General features: G+C 49.3%; 1 protein-coding gene across 1 annotated transcript; it reads left to right on the forward strand.

Annotated features, from left to right (window-relative positions):
* Window positions 1-3,219: 3,219 nt before the first annotated feature.
* Window positions 3,220-16,292, forward strand: xpnpep1.L (X-prolyl aminopeptidase 1L homeolog; the record flags this gene model as incomplete). The annotated part of the gene is given in 20 exon segments (NM_001091276.1): window positions 3,220-3,248; window positions 3,916-4,035; window positions 4,463-4,526; window positions 6,214-6,318; window positions 6,400-6,492; window positions 6,750-6,893; window positions 7,280-7,375; window positions 7,945-8,026; window positions 8,944-9,154; window positions 9,318-9,407; window positions 9,533-9,583; window positions 10,237-10,295; window positions 12,725-12,802; window positions 12,995-13,066; window positions 14,148-14,208; window positions 14,483-14,552; window positions 14,620-14,793; window positions 15,149-15,225; window positions 15,567-15,665; window positions 15,813-16,292. Coding segments are annotated over 19 exon segments (1,866 nt in total). The 3' UTR covers window positions 15,942-16,292.
* Between the last annotated feature and the right edge of the window lie 385 nt (window positions 16,293-16,677).

Here is a 16,677-nt window from a genome sequence, read left to right on the forward strand (position 1 = left end):
ATGTGGGCCCCAGAATATCCCCTGTATGATCTCTTGCATGTGGGCTCGGGGGGTGTTCCTACTTGTGCTACATTGTTTCAGGAGTCAGGACCAGCAGTGCAGGAAGGAAGAATAAATAGAGACTGGGAAGTTATGGGGGGAGGTGCATCATGGGAAACACTTTTGTGCATTGACATCAGTTTAATAACAGAAAAGAGAAGTTTTGGGCAGACTTCCCCTTTACGAGTTGGTTGGGGTCACACAAGGATCCTACAGGAATTAGATTGTGGGGTCAAAGTGCAGCAGAATCATGTGATTAAAGACTAAAGTCTAATTACCCCCAGGCAGGAGCCGTCAGTGACTGAGGAGCAGCAGCAGCACCAGGACCTACAGGTAAGGGGAACGTTCTGATTTGGGACTGGGAACCAACAACTGTCATTGATTGGTCACACGCAACTGCCACTCACACATTCTGGGGTCCCTTAGACTGTGGGGGATTTCTAAGAGCTGTCCCTTTAATTCCAAGTGAGACTGTCGGTCCCATACAGTGTATATAGCAGAACCGTGAGACTGTCGGGCCCATACAGTGTATATAGCAGAACCGTGAGACTGTCGGGCCCATACAGTGTATATAACAGAACCGTGAGACTGTCGGTCCCATACAGTGTATATAACAGAACCGTGAGACTGTCGGTCCCATACAGCGTATATAACAGAACCGTGAGACTGTCGGTCCCATACAGTGTATATAACAGAAACGTGAGACTGTCGGTCCCATACAGTGTATATAGCAGAACCGTGAGACTGTCTGTCCCATACAGTGTATATAGCAGAACCGTGAGACTGTCGGTCCCATACAGCGTATATAACAGAACCGTGAGACTGTCGGTCCCATACAGCGTATATAACAGAACCGTGAGACTGTCGGTCCCATACAGCGTATATAACAGAACCGTGAGACTGTCGGTCCCATACAGCGTATATAACAGACCCGTGAGACTGTCTGTCCCATACAGCGTATATAACAGAACCGTGAGACTGTCGGTCCCATACAGCGTATATAGCAGAACCGTGAGACTGTCGGTCCCATACAGCGTATATAGCAGAACCGTGAGACTGTCGGTCCCATACAGCGTATATAACAGAACCGTGAGACTGTCGGTCCCATACAGCGTATATAACAGAACCGTGAGACTGTCGGTCCCATACAGTGTATATAACAGAAACGTGAGACTGTCGGTCCCATACAGTGTATATAACAGAACCGTGAGACTGTCGGTCCCATACAGTGTATATAGCAGAACCGTGAGACTGTCTGTCCCATACAGTGTATATAGCAGAACCGTGAGACTGTCGGTCCCATACAGCGTATATAGCAGAACCGTGAGACTGTCGGGCCCATACAGTGTATATAGCAGAACCGTGAGACTGTCGGTCCCATACAGCGTATATAGCAGAACCGTGAGACTGTCGGTCCCATACAGCGTATATAACAGAACCGTGAGACTGTCGGTCCCATACAGCGTATATAACAGAACCGTGAGACTGTCGGTCCCATACAGCGTATATAACAGACCCGTGAGACTGTCTGTCCCATACAGCGTATATAGCAGAACCGTGAGACTGTCGGTCCCATACAGCGTATATAGCAGAACCGTGAGACTGTCGGTCCCATACAGCGTATATAGCAGAACCGTGAGACTGTCGGTCCCATACAGCGTATATAGCAGAACCGTGAGACTGTCGGTCCCATACAGCGTATATAACAGACCCGTGAGACTGTCTGTCCCATACAGCGTATATAGCAGAACCGTGAGACTGTCGGTCCCATACAGCGTATATAGCAGAACCGTGAGACTGTCGGTCCCATACAGCGTATATAACAGAACCGTGAGACTGTCGGTCCCATACAGCGTATATAGCAGAACCGTGAGACTGTCGGTCCCATACAGCGTATATAGCAGAACCGTGAGACTGTCGGTCCCATACAGCGTATATAGCAGAACCGTGAGACTGTCGGTCCCATACAGCGTATATAGCAGAACCGTGAGACTGTCGGTCCCATACAGCGTATATAGCAGAACCGTGAGACTGTCGGTCCCATACAGCGTATATAACAGAACCATGAGACTGTCGGTCCCATACAGTGTATATAACAGAACCGTGAGACTGTCGGTCCCATACAGTGTATATAACAGAACCGTGAGACTGTCGGTCCCATACAGTGTATATAGCAGAAACGTGAGACTGTCGGTCCCATACAGTGTATATAGCAGAACCGTGAGACTGTCGGTCCCATACAGCGTATATAGCAGAACCGTGAGACTGTCGGTCCCATACAGCGTATATAGCAGAACCGTGAGACTGTCGGTCCCATACAGCGTATATAACAGAACCGTGAGACTGTCGGTCCCATACAGCGTATATAACAGAACCGTGAGACTGTCGGTCCCATACAGCGTATATAACAGACCCGTGAGACTGTCTGTCCCATACAGCGTATATAACAGAACCGTGAGACCGTCGGTCCCATACAGCGTATATAGCAGAACCGTGAGACCGTCGGTCCCATACAGCGTATATAGCAGAACCGTGAGACCGTCGGTCCCATACAGCGTATATAACAGAACCGTGAGACTGTCGGTCCCATACAGCGTATATAACAGAACCGTCAGACTGTCGGTCCCATACAGTGTATATAACAGAACCGTCAGACTGTCGGTCCCATACAGTGTATATAACAGAAGTCGGTCCCATACAGTTTATATAAGAACAAGAGACAATATAGAGAATAATGAGAGAGAAGGTAAGTGATTGGACAGGGGGTACCAGTGGGGGAGGAGCTTGTCTGGTTTGTGCTTCTGAAGGTGCAAGATTGCTGCTCTGTGATTGGCTGTTCGTTATTCCTATAACAAGGACTGGGGAACAGGGGGAGGGTCATTAGTCTCAAGTATAAAGCGGAGAAATAGGGATCTTGTTCCCTATATAGAGTGAGTGTGAGTAGAGGCGGGTGAGTGTGAGTACCGCTCCGGGGAAAGTCCGGAGTGACTCTCTTAGTGACTCTCTCTCATTCCATTGGTCGGTCTGTGTCGCACAGAATTGTGCCGGAGCGGAGGCGCGGGATGTTCTGGGAAATGTAGTTTTTTTTCTGATTTATCATCCTCTATGGCTTCATCAGTTGCAGCCTCAGAGAACTACATTACCCACAATCCCGGCGCCCCGGTAGTCCGCAGAGTGTGAGGAGAGAGAGAAGCAGACAGACTCGCACGGTAACTGAGTGTCCTGCTCCCACATAGGCTTCTACCGACACCGCTCTACTGAGTGACTATGTGTCCCCTAAATATGGAACTGTGTGTGTGTGTGTGTGACTGTGTGTGTGTCACTGTGTGTGTGACTGACCGTGTGTGTGTGACTGTGTGTCACTGTGTGTGTGTGACTGACTGTGTGTGTGTGACTGTGTGTGACTGTGTGTGACTGTGTGTGTGTCACTGTGTGTGTGTGACTGTGTGTGACTGTGTGTGTGTGACTGTGTGTGTGTGACTGTGTGTGACTGTGTGTGTGTGACTGTGTGACTGTGTGTGTGTGACTGTGTGTGTGTGACTGTGTGTGACTGTGTGTGACTGTGTGTGACTGTGTGTGTGTGACTGTGTGTGACTGTGTGTGACTGTGTGTGTGTGACTGTGTGTGTGACTGACTGTGTGTCACTGTGTGTGTGTGACTGTGTGTGACTGTGTGTGTGTGACTGACTGTGTGACTGGGGGAGCAGGACTTATATAAATATATAGAGAACTGGGGGATGTGCCACTTATGTACTGGGGGGGGGGACAACACTTTATTTATTTAATTCTTTGTTTATTTATTTATTTATGGCGCCCCAATGTGTAACTGTGTGTGTATATAAATATATATAAATATGTGTGTAACTAATCCCCCCAGGCACTGACAATGGCCCCCAAAGTAACGACAGAAATTCTGCGCCAATTGAGAGTCGCCATGCGCTCGTCCCTGTCGGGGTCACTTCAGGCCTATATTGTGCCCTCCGGAGACGCCCACCAGGTATTGTGCCCAGACACAGAGCCAATCACTGGCACCGAACCCTCCCCCCTGTATTGTTTCTCTCTCTGGGCTGGTTATTGGGGTACACTGAGGGCCAATATGTTGCTTCAGAGAGAGATTTGAGTTTCCACTTTGTAAAGGTAACCTGGGCATGAAGGGGTGTATTGTGTCCTCTCATCATGAACATGAACAGGTCTCCATGGCAACTGCCCCAATTGGAATGACACCCTGGTGCAGTTTGGGCACAGAGTATCTGGGGGTCACATCCAGGGTGGGGCGGGTGCCACTATATTCAGGGTCAGGGGAGGGTTTTATCCTTGTGCCCACGGGGGACACTATGTAGGGGCAGAACTGGACTTGGGGTATCTGGGGGGCATTGGGAATATGGAACGAGCACTAACCCTTAACCCTCTCATTCCTCCCCCAGAGCGAGTACATAGCCCCGTGCGACTGCCGGAGGGAATTCATTTCTGGATTTGATGGCTCTGCAGGTAGGTGCCCCTCACTAGGGAATGGATTTCATTGGAGGTAGGTGCCCGTCACTAGGGAATGGATTTGATGGTAGGTAGGTGCCCGTCACTAGGGAATGGATTTGATGGTAGGTAGGTGCCCGTCACTAGGGAATGGATTTGATGGCTCTGCAGGTAGGTGCCCCTCACTAGTGAATGGATTTGATGGTAGGTAGGTGCCCGTCACTAGGGAATGGATTTGATGGTAGGTAGGTGCCCGTCACTAGGGAATGGATTTGATGGTAGGTAGGTGCCCCTCACTAGGGAATGGATTTGATGGTAGGTAGGTGCCCGTCACTAGGGAATTGATTTGATGGTAGGTAGGTGCCCCTCACTAGGAAATGGATTTGATGGTAGGTATGTACCCATCACTAGGGAATGGATTTGATGGCAGGTAGGTGCCCGTCACTAGGGAATGGATTTGATGGTAGGTAGGTGCCCGTCACTAGGGAATGGATTTGATGGCTCTGCAGGTAGGTGCCCCTCACTAGTGAATGGATTTGATGGTAGGTATGTACCCATCACTAGGGAATGGATTTGATGGCAGGTAGGTGCCCGTCACTAGGGAATGGATTTGATGGTAGGTAGGTGCCCGTCACTAGGGAATGGATTTGATGGTAGGTAGGTGCCCGTCACTAGGGAATTGATTTGATGGTAGGTAGGTGCCCGTCACTAGGGAATGGATTTGATGGTAGGTAGGTGCCCGTCACTAGGGAATGGATTTGATGGTAGGTAGGTGCCCGTCACTAGGGAATGGATTTGATGGTAGGTAGGTGCCCGTCACTAGGGAATGGATTTGATGGTAGGTAGGTGCCCCTCACTAGGGAATGGATTTGATGGTAGGTAGGTGCCCGTCACTAGGGAATTGATTTGATGGTAGGTAGGTGCCCGTCACTAGGGAATGGATTTGATGGTAGGTAGGTGCCCGTCACTAGGGAATGGATTTGATGGTAGGTAGGTGCCCGTCACTAGGGAATGGATTTGATGGTAGGTAGGTGCCCGTCACTAGGGAATGGATTTGATGGTAGGTAGGTGCCCGTCACTAGGGAATGGATTTGATGGTAGGTAGGTGACCGTCACTAGGGAATGGATTTGATGGTAGGTAGGTGCCCCTCACTAGGGAATGGATTTGATGGTAGGTAGGTGCCTGTCACTAGGGAATGGATTTGATGGTAGGTAGGTGCCTGTCACTAGGGAATGGATTTGATGGCAGGTAGGTGCCCGTCACTAGGGAATGGATTTGATGGTAGGTAGGTGCCCGTCACTAGGGAATGGATTTGATGGTAGGTAGGTGCCTGTCACTAGGGAATGGATTTGATGGTAGGTAGGTGCCCGTCACTAGGGAATGGATTTGATGGCTCTGCAGGTAGGTGCCCCTCACTAGTGAATGGACTTGATGGTAGGTAGGTGCCCGTCACTAGGGAATGGATTTGATGGTAGGTAGGTGCCCCTCACTAGGGAATGGATTTGATGGTAGGTAGGTGCCCGTCACTAGGGAATTGATTTGATGGTAGGTAGGTGCCCGTCACTAGGGAATGGATTTGATGGTAGGTAGGTGCCCGTCACTAGGGAATGGATTTGATGGTAGGTAGGTGCCCCTCACTAGGGAATCAGACTGGTACCCCATGTGCCCCCCTGTATCTAATTCTCATTATGTCCATGGGAACAGGGACAGCCATAGTAACGGAGGAGGGAGCTGCCATGTGGACAGACGGACGTTACTTCCTGCAGGCGGCGCAGCAAATGGACAGTAACTGGTCCCTCATGAAGATGGGTGAGACTTGGCATAGACCAATCAGAGAAGTCCATTGCGGGGGTGGTACTGCTGACACTCAGCCTTGTGTTTCTCTATTAGGGTTAAAGGACACCCCGACTCAGGAGGACTGGCTCATCAGTGTTCTTCCAGACTCGTCCCGGGTTGGAGTCGACCCATTTATCATCCAAACAGGTAAATCCAATCAGGGACATCCGATCAGGGACATCCGATCAGGGACATCCAATCAGGGACATCCAATCAGGGACATCCAATCAGGGACATCCAATCAGGTTCATCTGGGGTAGGGGGTGGTTCAGGGCTTATTGGGTGGGAGCCGACAGGTATAGAGTCAGGGGACTATCACAGACGGTTCAATCCCTAGAGGGGGGCTGTTCCATACAGGGACCCCACTTGTTTTGCTGTTAAAGGATCATTGTGTTTCACCCCAGACCAGTGGAAGAGCCTGTCCCTCGCACTCAAGAACTCGGGGCACCATCTGGTTCCTGTGCAGGAAAATCTCATCGACTCCATCTGGGCACAACGACCCACCAGGCCTTGCCGACCCCTCATAACTCTGGGGCTGAACTACACCGGTCTGTATCTCTCTATCAGACTCCTCTATGGGCAGAGTGGGGGGGAGGGGATCTGCTATAGGTTTAATACACACCCTGCGTGGGGGTCAGTTTCTCTGTCCCTGCACAGAATGGGTTAATTCACTGCCAAAAACTGCCACTTTCATTTGTGTTAAAAAAAAAGCTCATTTGTAGGTCACATGTTTCCCTTTCCATATGAGCCGGGGGCCCTGCCTGTAGCTGCTGCTGTTTGGGGGTGTTACAGTTACAGGGGGTTCTTTTGTGCCAGTGAATTGTGGGAAATGAGCAGGAACATCACTGGGAGAGAAGCAGGATTGTGATTGGCTCAGACAGACCAGGGTAATTCCCCTACTGCCCCCTCACATGTCCTTGTACCCCCACTCCAGGGCTCTCGTGGAAGGCAAAGATTGAGTCGCTCCGAGCCAAGATGGCGGAGAAGAAAGCCTCCTGGATCGTCCTGACGGGATTGGATGAAGTCGCCTGTAGGTTTGGGGGGGGGGGATGAGAATCATCGCCCTGATACACAGTGAGTGAATGGAGAAGATTCTGGGGGTTCATACGCCCTGTGTACCCTCATTTCTGTACTCCTTTATTTAATTCCAAAGTGAAGGTGTGGATACAAATCTGAGAATGTGCTGCAAAAGGTGCCTTTATTCACAAACATATATATATATATATACACACATATATACACATATATATATATACACCTGATATAGGGCAAGGAAGAGCGAAACATGTCGTGTTTGTGAATAAAGGCACATATTGCAGCACATTCTCAGATTTGTATCTACAACTTCACTTTGGAATTAAATATTAATGGCTTTGGATACCAGAATTAACACATAAGGGTAAAGTACACGTCTTATTGCATGTGCTCCTTTATTTAACCTTCTAGCTCCCCTCACAAGAAATCCCAGCATAGTCCCAGTGCAGTGTCATGTGCTGCACCTTCTTACTAGTGTCACTCTGTCCTGTACCCCCATTATATTATCATGTACCCCAATATTTCATTTGCATCTAACATGCCCCCCTCCTGTCCCAACTCTAGGGCTCTTCAACCTGCGAGGCCTCGATGTGGAATATAACCCCGTGTTCTTTGCTTATGCCATCATAGGGAGCAGCACTATCAGGTCAGACTCCTGCACATTTGTACCGGCTATAAATCCAGGGAAATTGGCTGCTTCTATGCCTTGGGGCCACACAGGAATCTCACCATCAGCATAGGAAGGGGTTCTTTACTGTAAGGACAGTCAGGTTATGGGATTCCCTACCAAGAGAGGGGGAATGAGTGATTCATTGGTCGGGAGGAAAGGAGATCTCACCATCAGTATAGGAAGGGGTTCTTTACTGTAAGGGCAGTCAGGTTATGGGATTCCCTACCAAGAGAGGGGGAATGAGTGATTCATTGGTGGGGAGGAAAGGAGATCTCACCATCAGCATAGGAAGGGGTTTTTACTGTAAGGGCAGTCAAGGTATGGGATTCCCTACCAAGAGAGGGGAATGAGTGATTCATTGGTGGGGAGGAATGGAGATCTCACCATCAGCATAGGAAGGGGTTCTTTACTGTAAGGACAGTCAGGTTATGGGATTCCCTACCAAGAAAGGGGAATGAGTGATTCATTGGTGGGGAGGAAAGGAGATCTCACCATCAGCATAGGAAGGGGTTCTTTACTGTAAGGACAGTCAGGTTATGGGATTCCCTACCAAGAGAGGGGGAATGAGTGATTCATTGGTGGGGAGGAAAGGAGATTTCACCATCAGCATAGGAAGGGGTTCTTTACTGTAAGGACAGTCAGGTTATGGGGAATGAGTGATTCATTTGTGGGGAGGAAAGGAGATTTCACCATCAGCATAGGTTCTTTACTTCAGTTTATTATTGGTTAATAATTAACTCCTCACCTGCTGGGAGGGTGGTGTTTCCTTTTCTCAGAGCTTTTGGGGGAGGAGCTTGGTGGAGTCTGTGGGCGGGGTTACTATATCAGTAGGTAACATAGTGGTTAGAGCCCAGGGTAATATGGTGCCCTCCATGTTGGTTATCCAATCACAGGCTGTTTATCAGTGGAGAGCGGGTGGCAGATCCGGGATTCAGGGAGCACCTCCTGCTCGACTCCTCCCCCCCACCCGAATTCCTGGTCCAGCTGGAGCCGTATGAGTCCATATTGGCCACCCTGCAGGGCATCTGCTCCGGACTCGCTGCCAAGGAGAAAGTGTGGATCAGTGACAAGGCCAGTTATGCCCTGACGGAGGCAATTCCCAAGGTACATAATGTCCCCTAATACCCCCGCCACTTACCTGCCCGTACCCACCCTCATGACTGTCCCACTGAATGTGCAGCCATGACACTGGGGCTGGGGGGGGTATGTAATGGGGGGCTATGGGAGGTGGATTGGGGGTGTTTCAGTATATTTGTCCCTTTCCCAGACCCACAGGCTCCTGTCCCAGTACAGCCCCATTTGTTTGGCCAAAGCCGTGAAGAACCCGGTGGAGACAGAGGGGATGAGAAGGGCCCACGTGAGTGTGATCTCCCCTTATTATTTATATTAACTGAACCTCCCCTGTGTACTGATCACTGAGACGTATGGGTGGGAGCTGCCATGCTGAGTGTCAATCAAACTCTTCTCCTCCACTCACTGCAGGTGAAAGATGCCGTGGCCCTCTGTGAGCTGTTTAATTGGCTGGAAAAGGAGGTAGGCGGGTCTATTCTTCTGAAAGAAACAGGAAGTGTCGGTGCAATTCCTCCCCCTCTTATCTCCTAATGTACTGACAGTACCAGTGTGTGGATCATGTGATCAGCTGCTGAGTGGGTTCTACTGGTTCTGTCACATGAGAACCACTTCCCACCAAGTATTTATACATAGCGACAGAGTAGAACTGCACCTCCCCCTAGATACTTATTTTTCTATTCTTCATTTCCACTCTATGGCCCAAAAAACTGGGACCCCCACCAACATCTCATTCCCAGCCCCTGGGAAGGTTTCATTCGATGTTGGAATATTGTCGCTGGGAGTTGTCGCAGGGAGTTGCTACCATTCAGCCACAAGTTCAGCCATTAGTGAGGTTGGTTGATTCTGGAAAGGGGGTCCGGATACTTTGCCCATAGAGTGTAGAGTGTGTGCCAGTCAGAAAGTGGGAGGGACAAAGTGCTGTGGGCGGGTCATTACAGGTGTCTGAACCCTCCCAAAATATACCCACCTGAAGCCCTGGGGTGGGAGATCACCAGGGATTACAGACCAATGTACCATATCCAATGAGATCTCTACTTTTGGCCTCACCTCCCTCCACTGCTATTGGATGAGGTTTCTGTGCGTTTATTCCAAGATCCCTTTGTTCTTTCCTACAGATCCCAAAGGGAACCGTCACCGAAATCTCTGCTGCGGATAAAGCTGAGGAATTCCGCCGGTGAGAATGAGGCACAGGGTGATATTATCTGATATGGACTGGGGGGGGCACAGGGTGATATGTATCTGATATGGACTGGGGGGCACAGGGTGATATGTATCTGATGTAGACTGGGGGGGGCACAGGGTGATATGTATCTGATATGGACTGGGGGGCACAGGGTGATATGTATCTGATGTAGACTGGGGGGGGGCACAGGGTGATATTATCTGATATGGACTGGGGGGGGCACAGGGTGATATGTATCTGATATGGTCCTGGGGGGGGCACAGGGTGATATTATCTGATATGGACTGGGGGGCACAGGGTGATATTATCTGATATAGACTGGGGGGCACAGGGTGATATGTATCTGATATGGACTGGGGGGCACAGGGTGATATTATCTGATATAGACTGGGGGGCACAGGGTGATATGTATCTGATATAGGACTGGGGGCACAGGGTGATATGTATCTGATATAGACTGGGGGGGCACAGGGTGATATGTATCTGATATAGACTGGGGGGCACAGGGTGATATGTATCTGATATAGACTGGGGGCCACAGGGTGATATGTATCTGATATGGACTGGGGGGCACAGGGTGATATGTATCTGATATGGAATGGGGGGCACAGGGTGATATGTATCTGATATAGACTTGGGGGGGCACAGGGTGATATGTATCTGATATAGACTGGGGGGCACAGGGTGATATTATCTGATATAGACTGGGGGCACAGGGTGATATGTATCTGATATAGACTGGGGGGCACAGGGGTGATATGTATCTGATATAGACTGGGGGGCACAGGATGATATGTATCTGATATAGACTGGGGGGCACAGGGTGATATTGTATCTGATATAGACTGGGGGGCACAGGGTGATATTATCTGATATAGACTGGGGGGCACAGGGTGATATGTATCTGATATAGACTGGGGGGCACAGGGTGATATTATCTGATATAGACTTGGGGGGCAACAGGGTGATATGTATCTGATATAGACTGGGGGGCACAGGGTGATATGTATCTAGATATAGACTGGGGGCACAGAGGGTGATATGTATCTGATATAGCTGGGGGGCCAGTTGATATGTATTTGATATAGATAGGGGGGCACAGGGTGAATGTATCTGATAAGACTGGGGGGAACAGGGTGATATGTATCTGATATGACTGGGGGGCACAGGTGTATGTATTGATTATGATGGGGACATGGTGATATTATCTGATAAGAGCTGGGGGGCCAACAGGTGATATGTATTCTGATATAGACTGGGGTTGGGGCACACTGGCAGCAGTGGTACTGATATTAATTTCACATATGAATCTGCGCGGGGATCAGGGGTGATTATAGTCTGATACTAGACGGGGGGCAAGGGTGATGATATGTATCTGATAATAGACTGGGGCAGATATGTACTAGTCTGATATAGACTGGGGGGGGCCACTGGGGTGATATTATCTGATATAGACTGGGGGCACCAGGTGTGATCTGGATATAGACTGGGGGGCACAGGGTGGTAATATGTATCTGATATAGACTGGGGGGGCACAGGGTGATATTATCTGATATAGACTGGGGGGCACAGGGTGATATTATCTGATATAGACTGGGGGGCACAGGGTGATATGTATCTGATATAGACTGGGGGGCACAGGGTGATATGTATCTGATATAGACTGGGGGGGCACAGGGTGATATGTATCTGATATAGACTGGGGGGCACAGGGTGATATGTATCTGATATAGACTGGGGGGGCACAGGGTGATATGTATCTGATATAGACTGGGGGGGCACAGGGTGATATGTATCTGATATAGACTGGGGGGCACAGGGTGATATGTATCTGATATAGACTGGGGGGCACAGGGTGATATTATCTGATATAGACTGGGGGGCACAGGGTGATATGTATCTGATATAGACTGGGGGGGGCACCAGGGTGATATGTATCTGATATAGACTGGGGGGCACAGGGTGATATTATCTGATATAGACTGGGGGGCACAGGGTGATATGATCTGATATAGACTGGGGGGGGCACAGGGTGATATGTATCTGATATAGACTGGGGGGGCACAGGGTGATATTATCTGATATTGACTGGGGGGGCACAGGGTGATATTATCTGATATTGACTGGGGGGCACAGGGTGATATTATCTGATATAGACTGGGGGGCACAGGGTGATATGTATCTGATATAGACTGGGGGCACAGGGTGATATTATCTGATATAGACTGGGGGGCACAGGGTGATATTATCTGATATAGACTGGGGGGCACAGGGTGATATGTATGTTTGTCACGAGGGATTTGGGCATGAGATTACAGTTGCCCTTTAAGTAGAGTAATGTGGGGGGTAGAGCAGGGGGTGAGGGAGGAGTTTATTTTATAATTAGTGAATGAGCCCCACTGCCCTTTTTCTGTCTCCAGGCAACAAGTGGATTTTGTAGAACTCAGTTTCGCCACCATCTCCAGCTCAGGACCTAACGCCGCCATCATCCATTACAAGTGAGCCCCCCCAAACCCCTGTCTTACAGACCCCCTCCCCCCAAATTTTGTTTGTCTATTTCATTCAGAAAAGCTCTTGTCACCTTTATCGCCCCAAAACTTGTCAGTGACCCCCAGACTCCTCTTGCCTGTAACCCCCAAATCCTTCTTTTATGACCCGAAACATTTAACTTGCGATTTGTTTTGTGCCAGACCCGTCCCCGAAACAAACCGGCAGCTCTCGGCCAATGAGATTTTCCTCTTGGATTCTGGAGCTCAATTCAAGTAAGAAATTCACTCTAATCCCTGTATGGGTGGGGCCTGCCTGTGTTCCCCAGGGGTGGGGCCTGCCTGTGTTCCCCAGGGGTGGGGCCTGCCTGTGTTCCCCAGGGGTGGGATCTGGTTGAAGTAGGAATAACCATATTTGAGCTGATTTACAGACACAAGTACAAAAGGCAGAAATTCATGGGAATTGCCATTTTTACCCACAGTGCAGTGGTTCAGAGAATTCTGCAGGAAAAGTGGGTCCCACAAAATAACGTGAATATTACCGGCATCAGTAAGGGGGGATCAGTCATGTGATGCAATGTGAGTGGTAGAAGTGCCAGTGGCTCAGGGAAAGGGTTAATTCTCCTGTTAAAGGAAAACTATACCCCTCAAACAATGTAAAAAATATATTGCATAAAACAGCTCATATCTAAAATCCTGCTTCATGTAAATAAACCATTTTCATAATAATATACTTTTCTAGTAGTATGTGCCATTGGGTAATCATAAATAGATAATTGCCATTTTAAAAAAGAAGGGCCGCCCCCTGAGATCGTAGGATTCATGGTGCACACATCACAAACCACACGATCTCTTCCTGTTACAGTTAGAGCTGCAGTATTTCTGGTCAGGTGATCTCTTCCTGTTACAGTTAGAGCTGCAGTATTTCTGGTCAGGTGATCTCTTCCTGTTACAGTTAGAGCTGCAGTATTTCTGGTCAGGTGATCTCTTCCTGTTACAGTTAGAGCTGCAGTATTTCTGGTCAGGTGGTCTCTTCCTGTTACAGTTAGAGCTGCAGTATTTCTGGTCAGGTGATCTCTGAGGCAGCACACAGACCATCATTAATTGGTGGCTCAAGGCAAGAGATGTAATCTGTTGCTCAAGTATTCATTTTGGGGATATTGTTTTCCTTTAACTCACTAAAGGACACTGGGCAAGGAATGAACATGGGCTGAATGTAAATACCCCTCATTCTGCCTGTGATTTTGTACTTGTGTTGGTAAATGTTGGAATGTGGGATCCCCGTGAGTAGGTCGCTGGGAGTTTCTGACTGATGGGAGGTTGTTAGTAAATCTCTGCCCATTTCTTTTTACTGAAGGGACGGCACCACCGATGTTACCAGGACCCTGCACTTTGGGACCCCCACTGACTATGAGAAGGTAATTCCCTGCCCATGGAGAGCTCTGTGTGTGTGTGTGTGTGTGTGTGTGTATGGGAGTGTGTATATATGTGTGTGTGTGTATAAATAAGATATGTTGTATGTACAGTGGAAATCACCTTCTTAATTAATTTATCATTTACCACGTGGGAGGGGCTTAGCAGGGAGTACCATGGAGTTACTCGGGTTATTTATTAAGAGTCCTGCACCCCATTTAGTAAACTCACCCCAACGCTTCCCTGTCCCCCCATATGAATTATTTTCCTCTCCCCCAGGAATGCTTCACATACGTGTTACAGGGGCACATCGCTGTCAGTTCTGCCGTGTTCCCCAACGGGACCAAAGGTTTGTATTGATCTTCCATACCCCCCCCCGAGACTGCTCCCCACTAATTCATGTGTCTCTCCTGCAGGACATCTCCTGGACTCATTTGCCCGGGCGGCTCTGTGGGACACCGGACTGGACTATCTGCACGGAACTGGCCACGGAGTCGGCTCTTTCCTCAATGTGCACGAGGGGCCGTGTGGCATCAGCTACAAGACGTTTGCAGACGAACCCCTGGAAGCGGGAATGGTTCTGTCCGACGGTGAGATCCCACCCCTGAGTTATGGGGCCCGTGGTACTGCCCAGTGTTAGTGTAGGGTCCAGTGTTTCCCCGGGGCCACCAATATTCCCACCCACAGGCTCAAAGCATTGGGCTCTACTTGGCACCAACACAAGGGCCCCCATCAGATACCCCCCTGCGCCCACTTTCATATAGATCTTCCCTGGAGTCATTTGGGGGCCCATAGAGGAACCTGTACCCTCCCCATTACATTAGTGCAGAGAGACTGGCAGCTGATTGGTTAGAGAGTAATAGAGTTTGGGCCGTACCACTGTGTGGAGGGTGTGGGCGACGCTCATATGTATTATAGGGAATCTAATGAAGTTCTTGTGTGCAGAGCCCGGGTATTATGAAGACGGCTCGTTTGGCATCAGGATTGAGAATTTGGTTCTGGTGGTTCCAGCTAAGACCAAGGTGAGAGGTTCTGTTGGGTTTTTGGGGGTGTAGAACAAAGATGGCTCCCACCTCTCTGGGAGGCAGTTCCCTGTATCTGTGTCCTCTATGTCCCTCCATAAAAAGACAATGATACAGAATCTGCCCCATCAGACGGGAGGGGTTTCTTGATTTTATGCCGATTTACTGCCCATAAATAAAATAAATGTTTTCTGAAGAAATGTTCAGTAGTGACTGTCAGCACCCCCATCTCTCCCTCGACCACACTCACACTGTCACTCACATCGTCACTCACACGGTCACTCACACTCAGCTAGTGGAACAGACAGGAGAGAAAAGTAATCTCTAATTTTATTTTCCAGTACAATTTCCGGGACCGCGGGAGCCTGACCTTCCAGCCAATCACATTGGTTCCTATTCAGGCCAAAATGATCAACATTCAACTGCTGACACAAGCAGAGGTAAGTGGGCTGGCCGGGGGGCATTTACACACACAGAGGTAAGTGGGATGGCTGGGGGGGTAATTATAGATAGAGGTAAGTGGGGAGGCCGGGGATCAGTTACGCAGGGTCCCTCCCTTTACATGAATTGTTTCTCCCTGGTTGCAGGTTGATTGGCTGAACGAGTACCATAGACAATGCAGAGAAGTGGTTGGGGCGGAGCTGGAGAAACAGGGGCGGAACGAGGCCCTTCAGTGGCTGATAAGGGAAACGCAGCCCATTAGCAAAGGCAACTAGCGGCATTTTATAGGTTTTATACACATGGCAGCTCCCGGGCTCAGTCGGGCAGTGTCAGCGCACTTACTGGGACTGGAAATCATGGACCTCCTCATGGACTCAACAAACAATCTGCATTAGTGGGAGCCACAGTGTGACCCAGGGCCCATAAGGTTGTTAATATCAAATGAATTCTTTTCACCACTGGGCCTGTCCCCAACAGATTCACATGTCCATATAATAATTCTGGTTCTGGCCAACAGCCGGGCAGCTGCTCATTTGTTCCTCATCGTGATTTATGGGAAACTGCACCTACAATTAACTTGTAATATGGTGAAGCTCTGAGAAATTGCAGTTGGTCTTTATTTCTTATTGGTTGTGCTTTTGTGTTAATTAATTTCCGCATTCTCCTGAAGAGTACAAAGCAATTTGGGACCATCTCACCCCACTAAGAGTTTGTTTAAAGTTGGACCAGAAGGGTGAGAGTAAGGACCCTGGGACTGGACATAAACAAAGGTGCCCACACAGACAGGCCACTCCCCCAGGGGGCCGCAGTAGCAGATTGGGGTCCTGTGGGGGAGTGAGATTAAGAGGAATCAGAGAAGAGGGAGGAGCAAGGACAGGGGAAATTGGGGTAAAGGGAGAAGATTAGGGGTGAGTAGGATAAATTCATTGGGGATCAATGGGGGAAGCAGAAAACAGAGGGGTGGGAGAAGGCGAGGGTGTGCTAGGGGCCCCATTAATGGGCTGCGCTGAT

The sequence above is a fragment of the Xenopus laevis genome, chromosome 7L (assembly GCF_017654675.1).
Source record: "Xenopus laevis strain J_2021 chromosome 7L, Xenopus_laevis_v10.1, whole genome shotgun sequence".
Lineage (NCBI taxonomy): Eukaryota > Metazoa > Chordata > Amphibia > Anura > Pipidae > Xenopus > Xenopus laevis.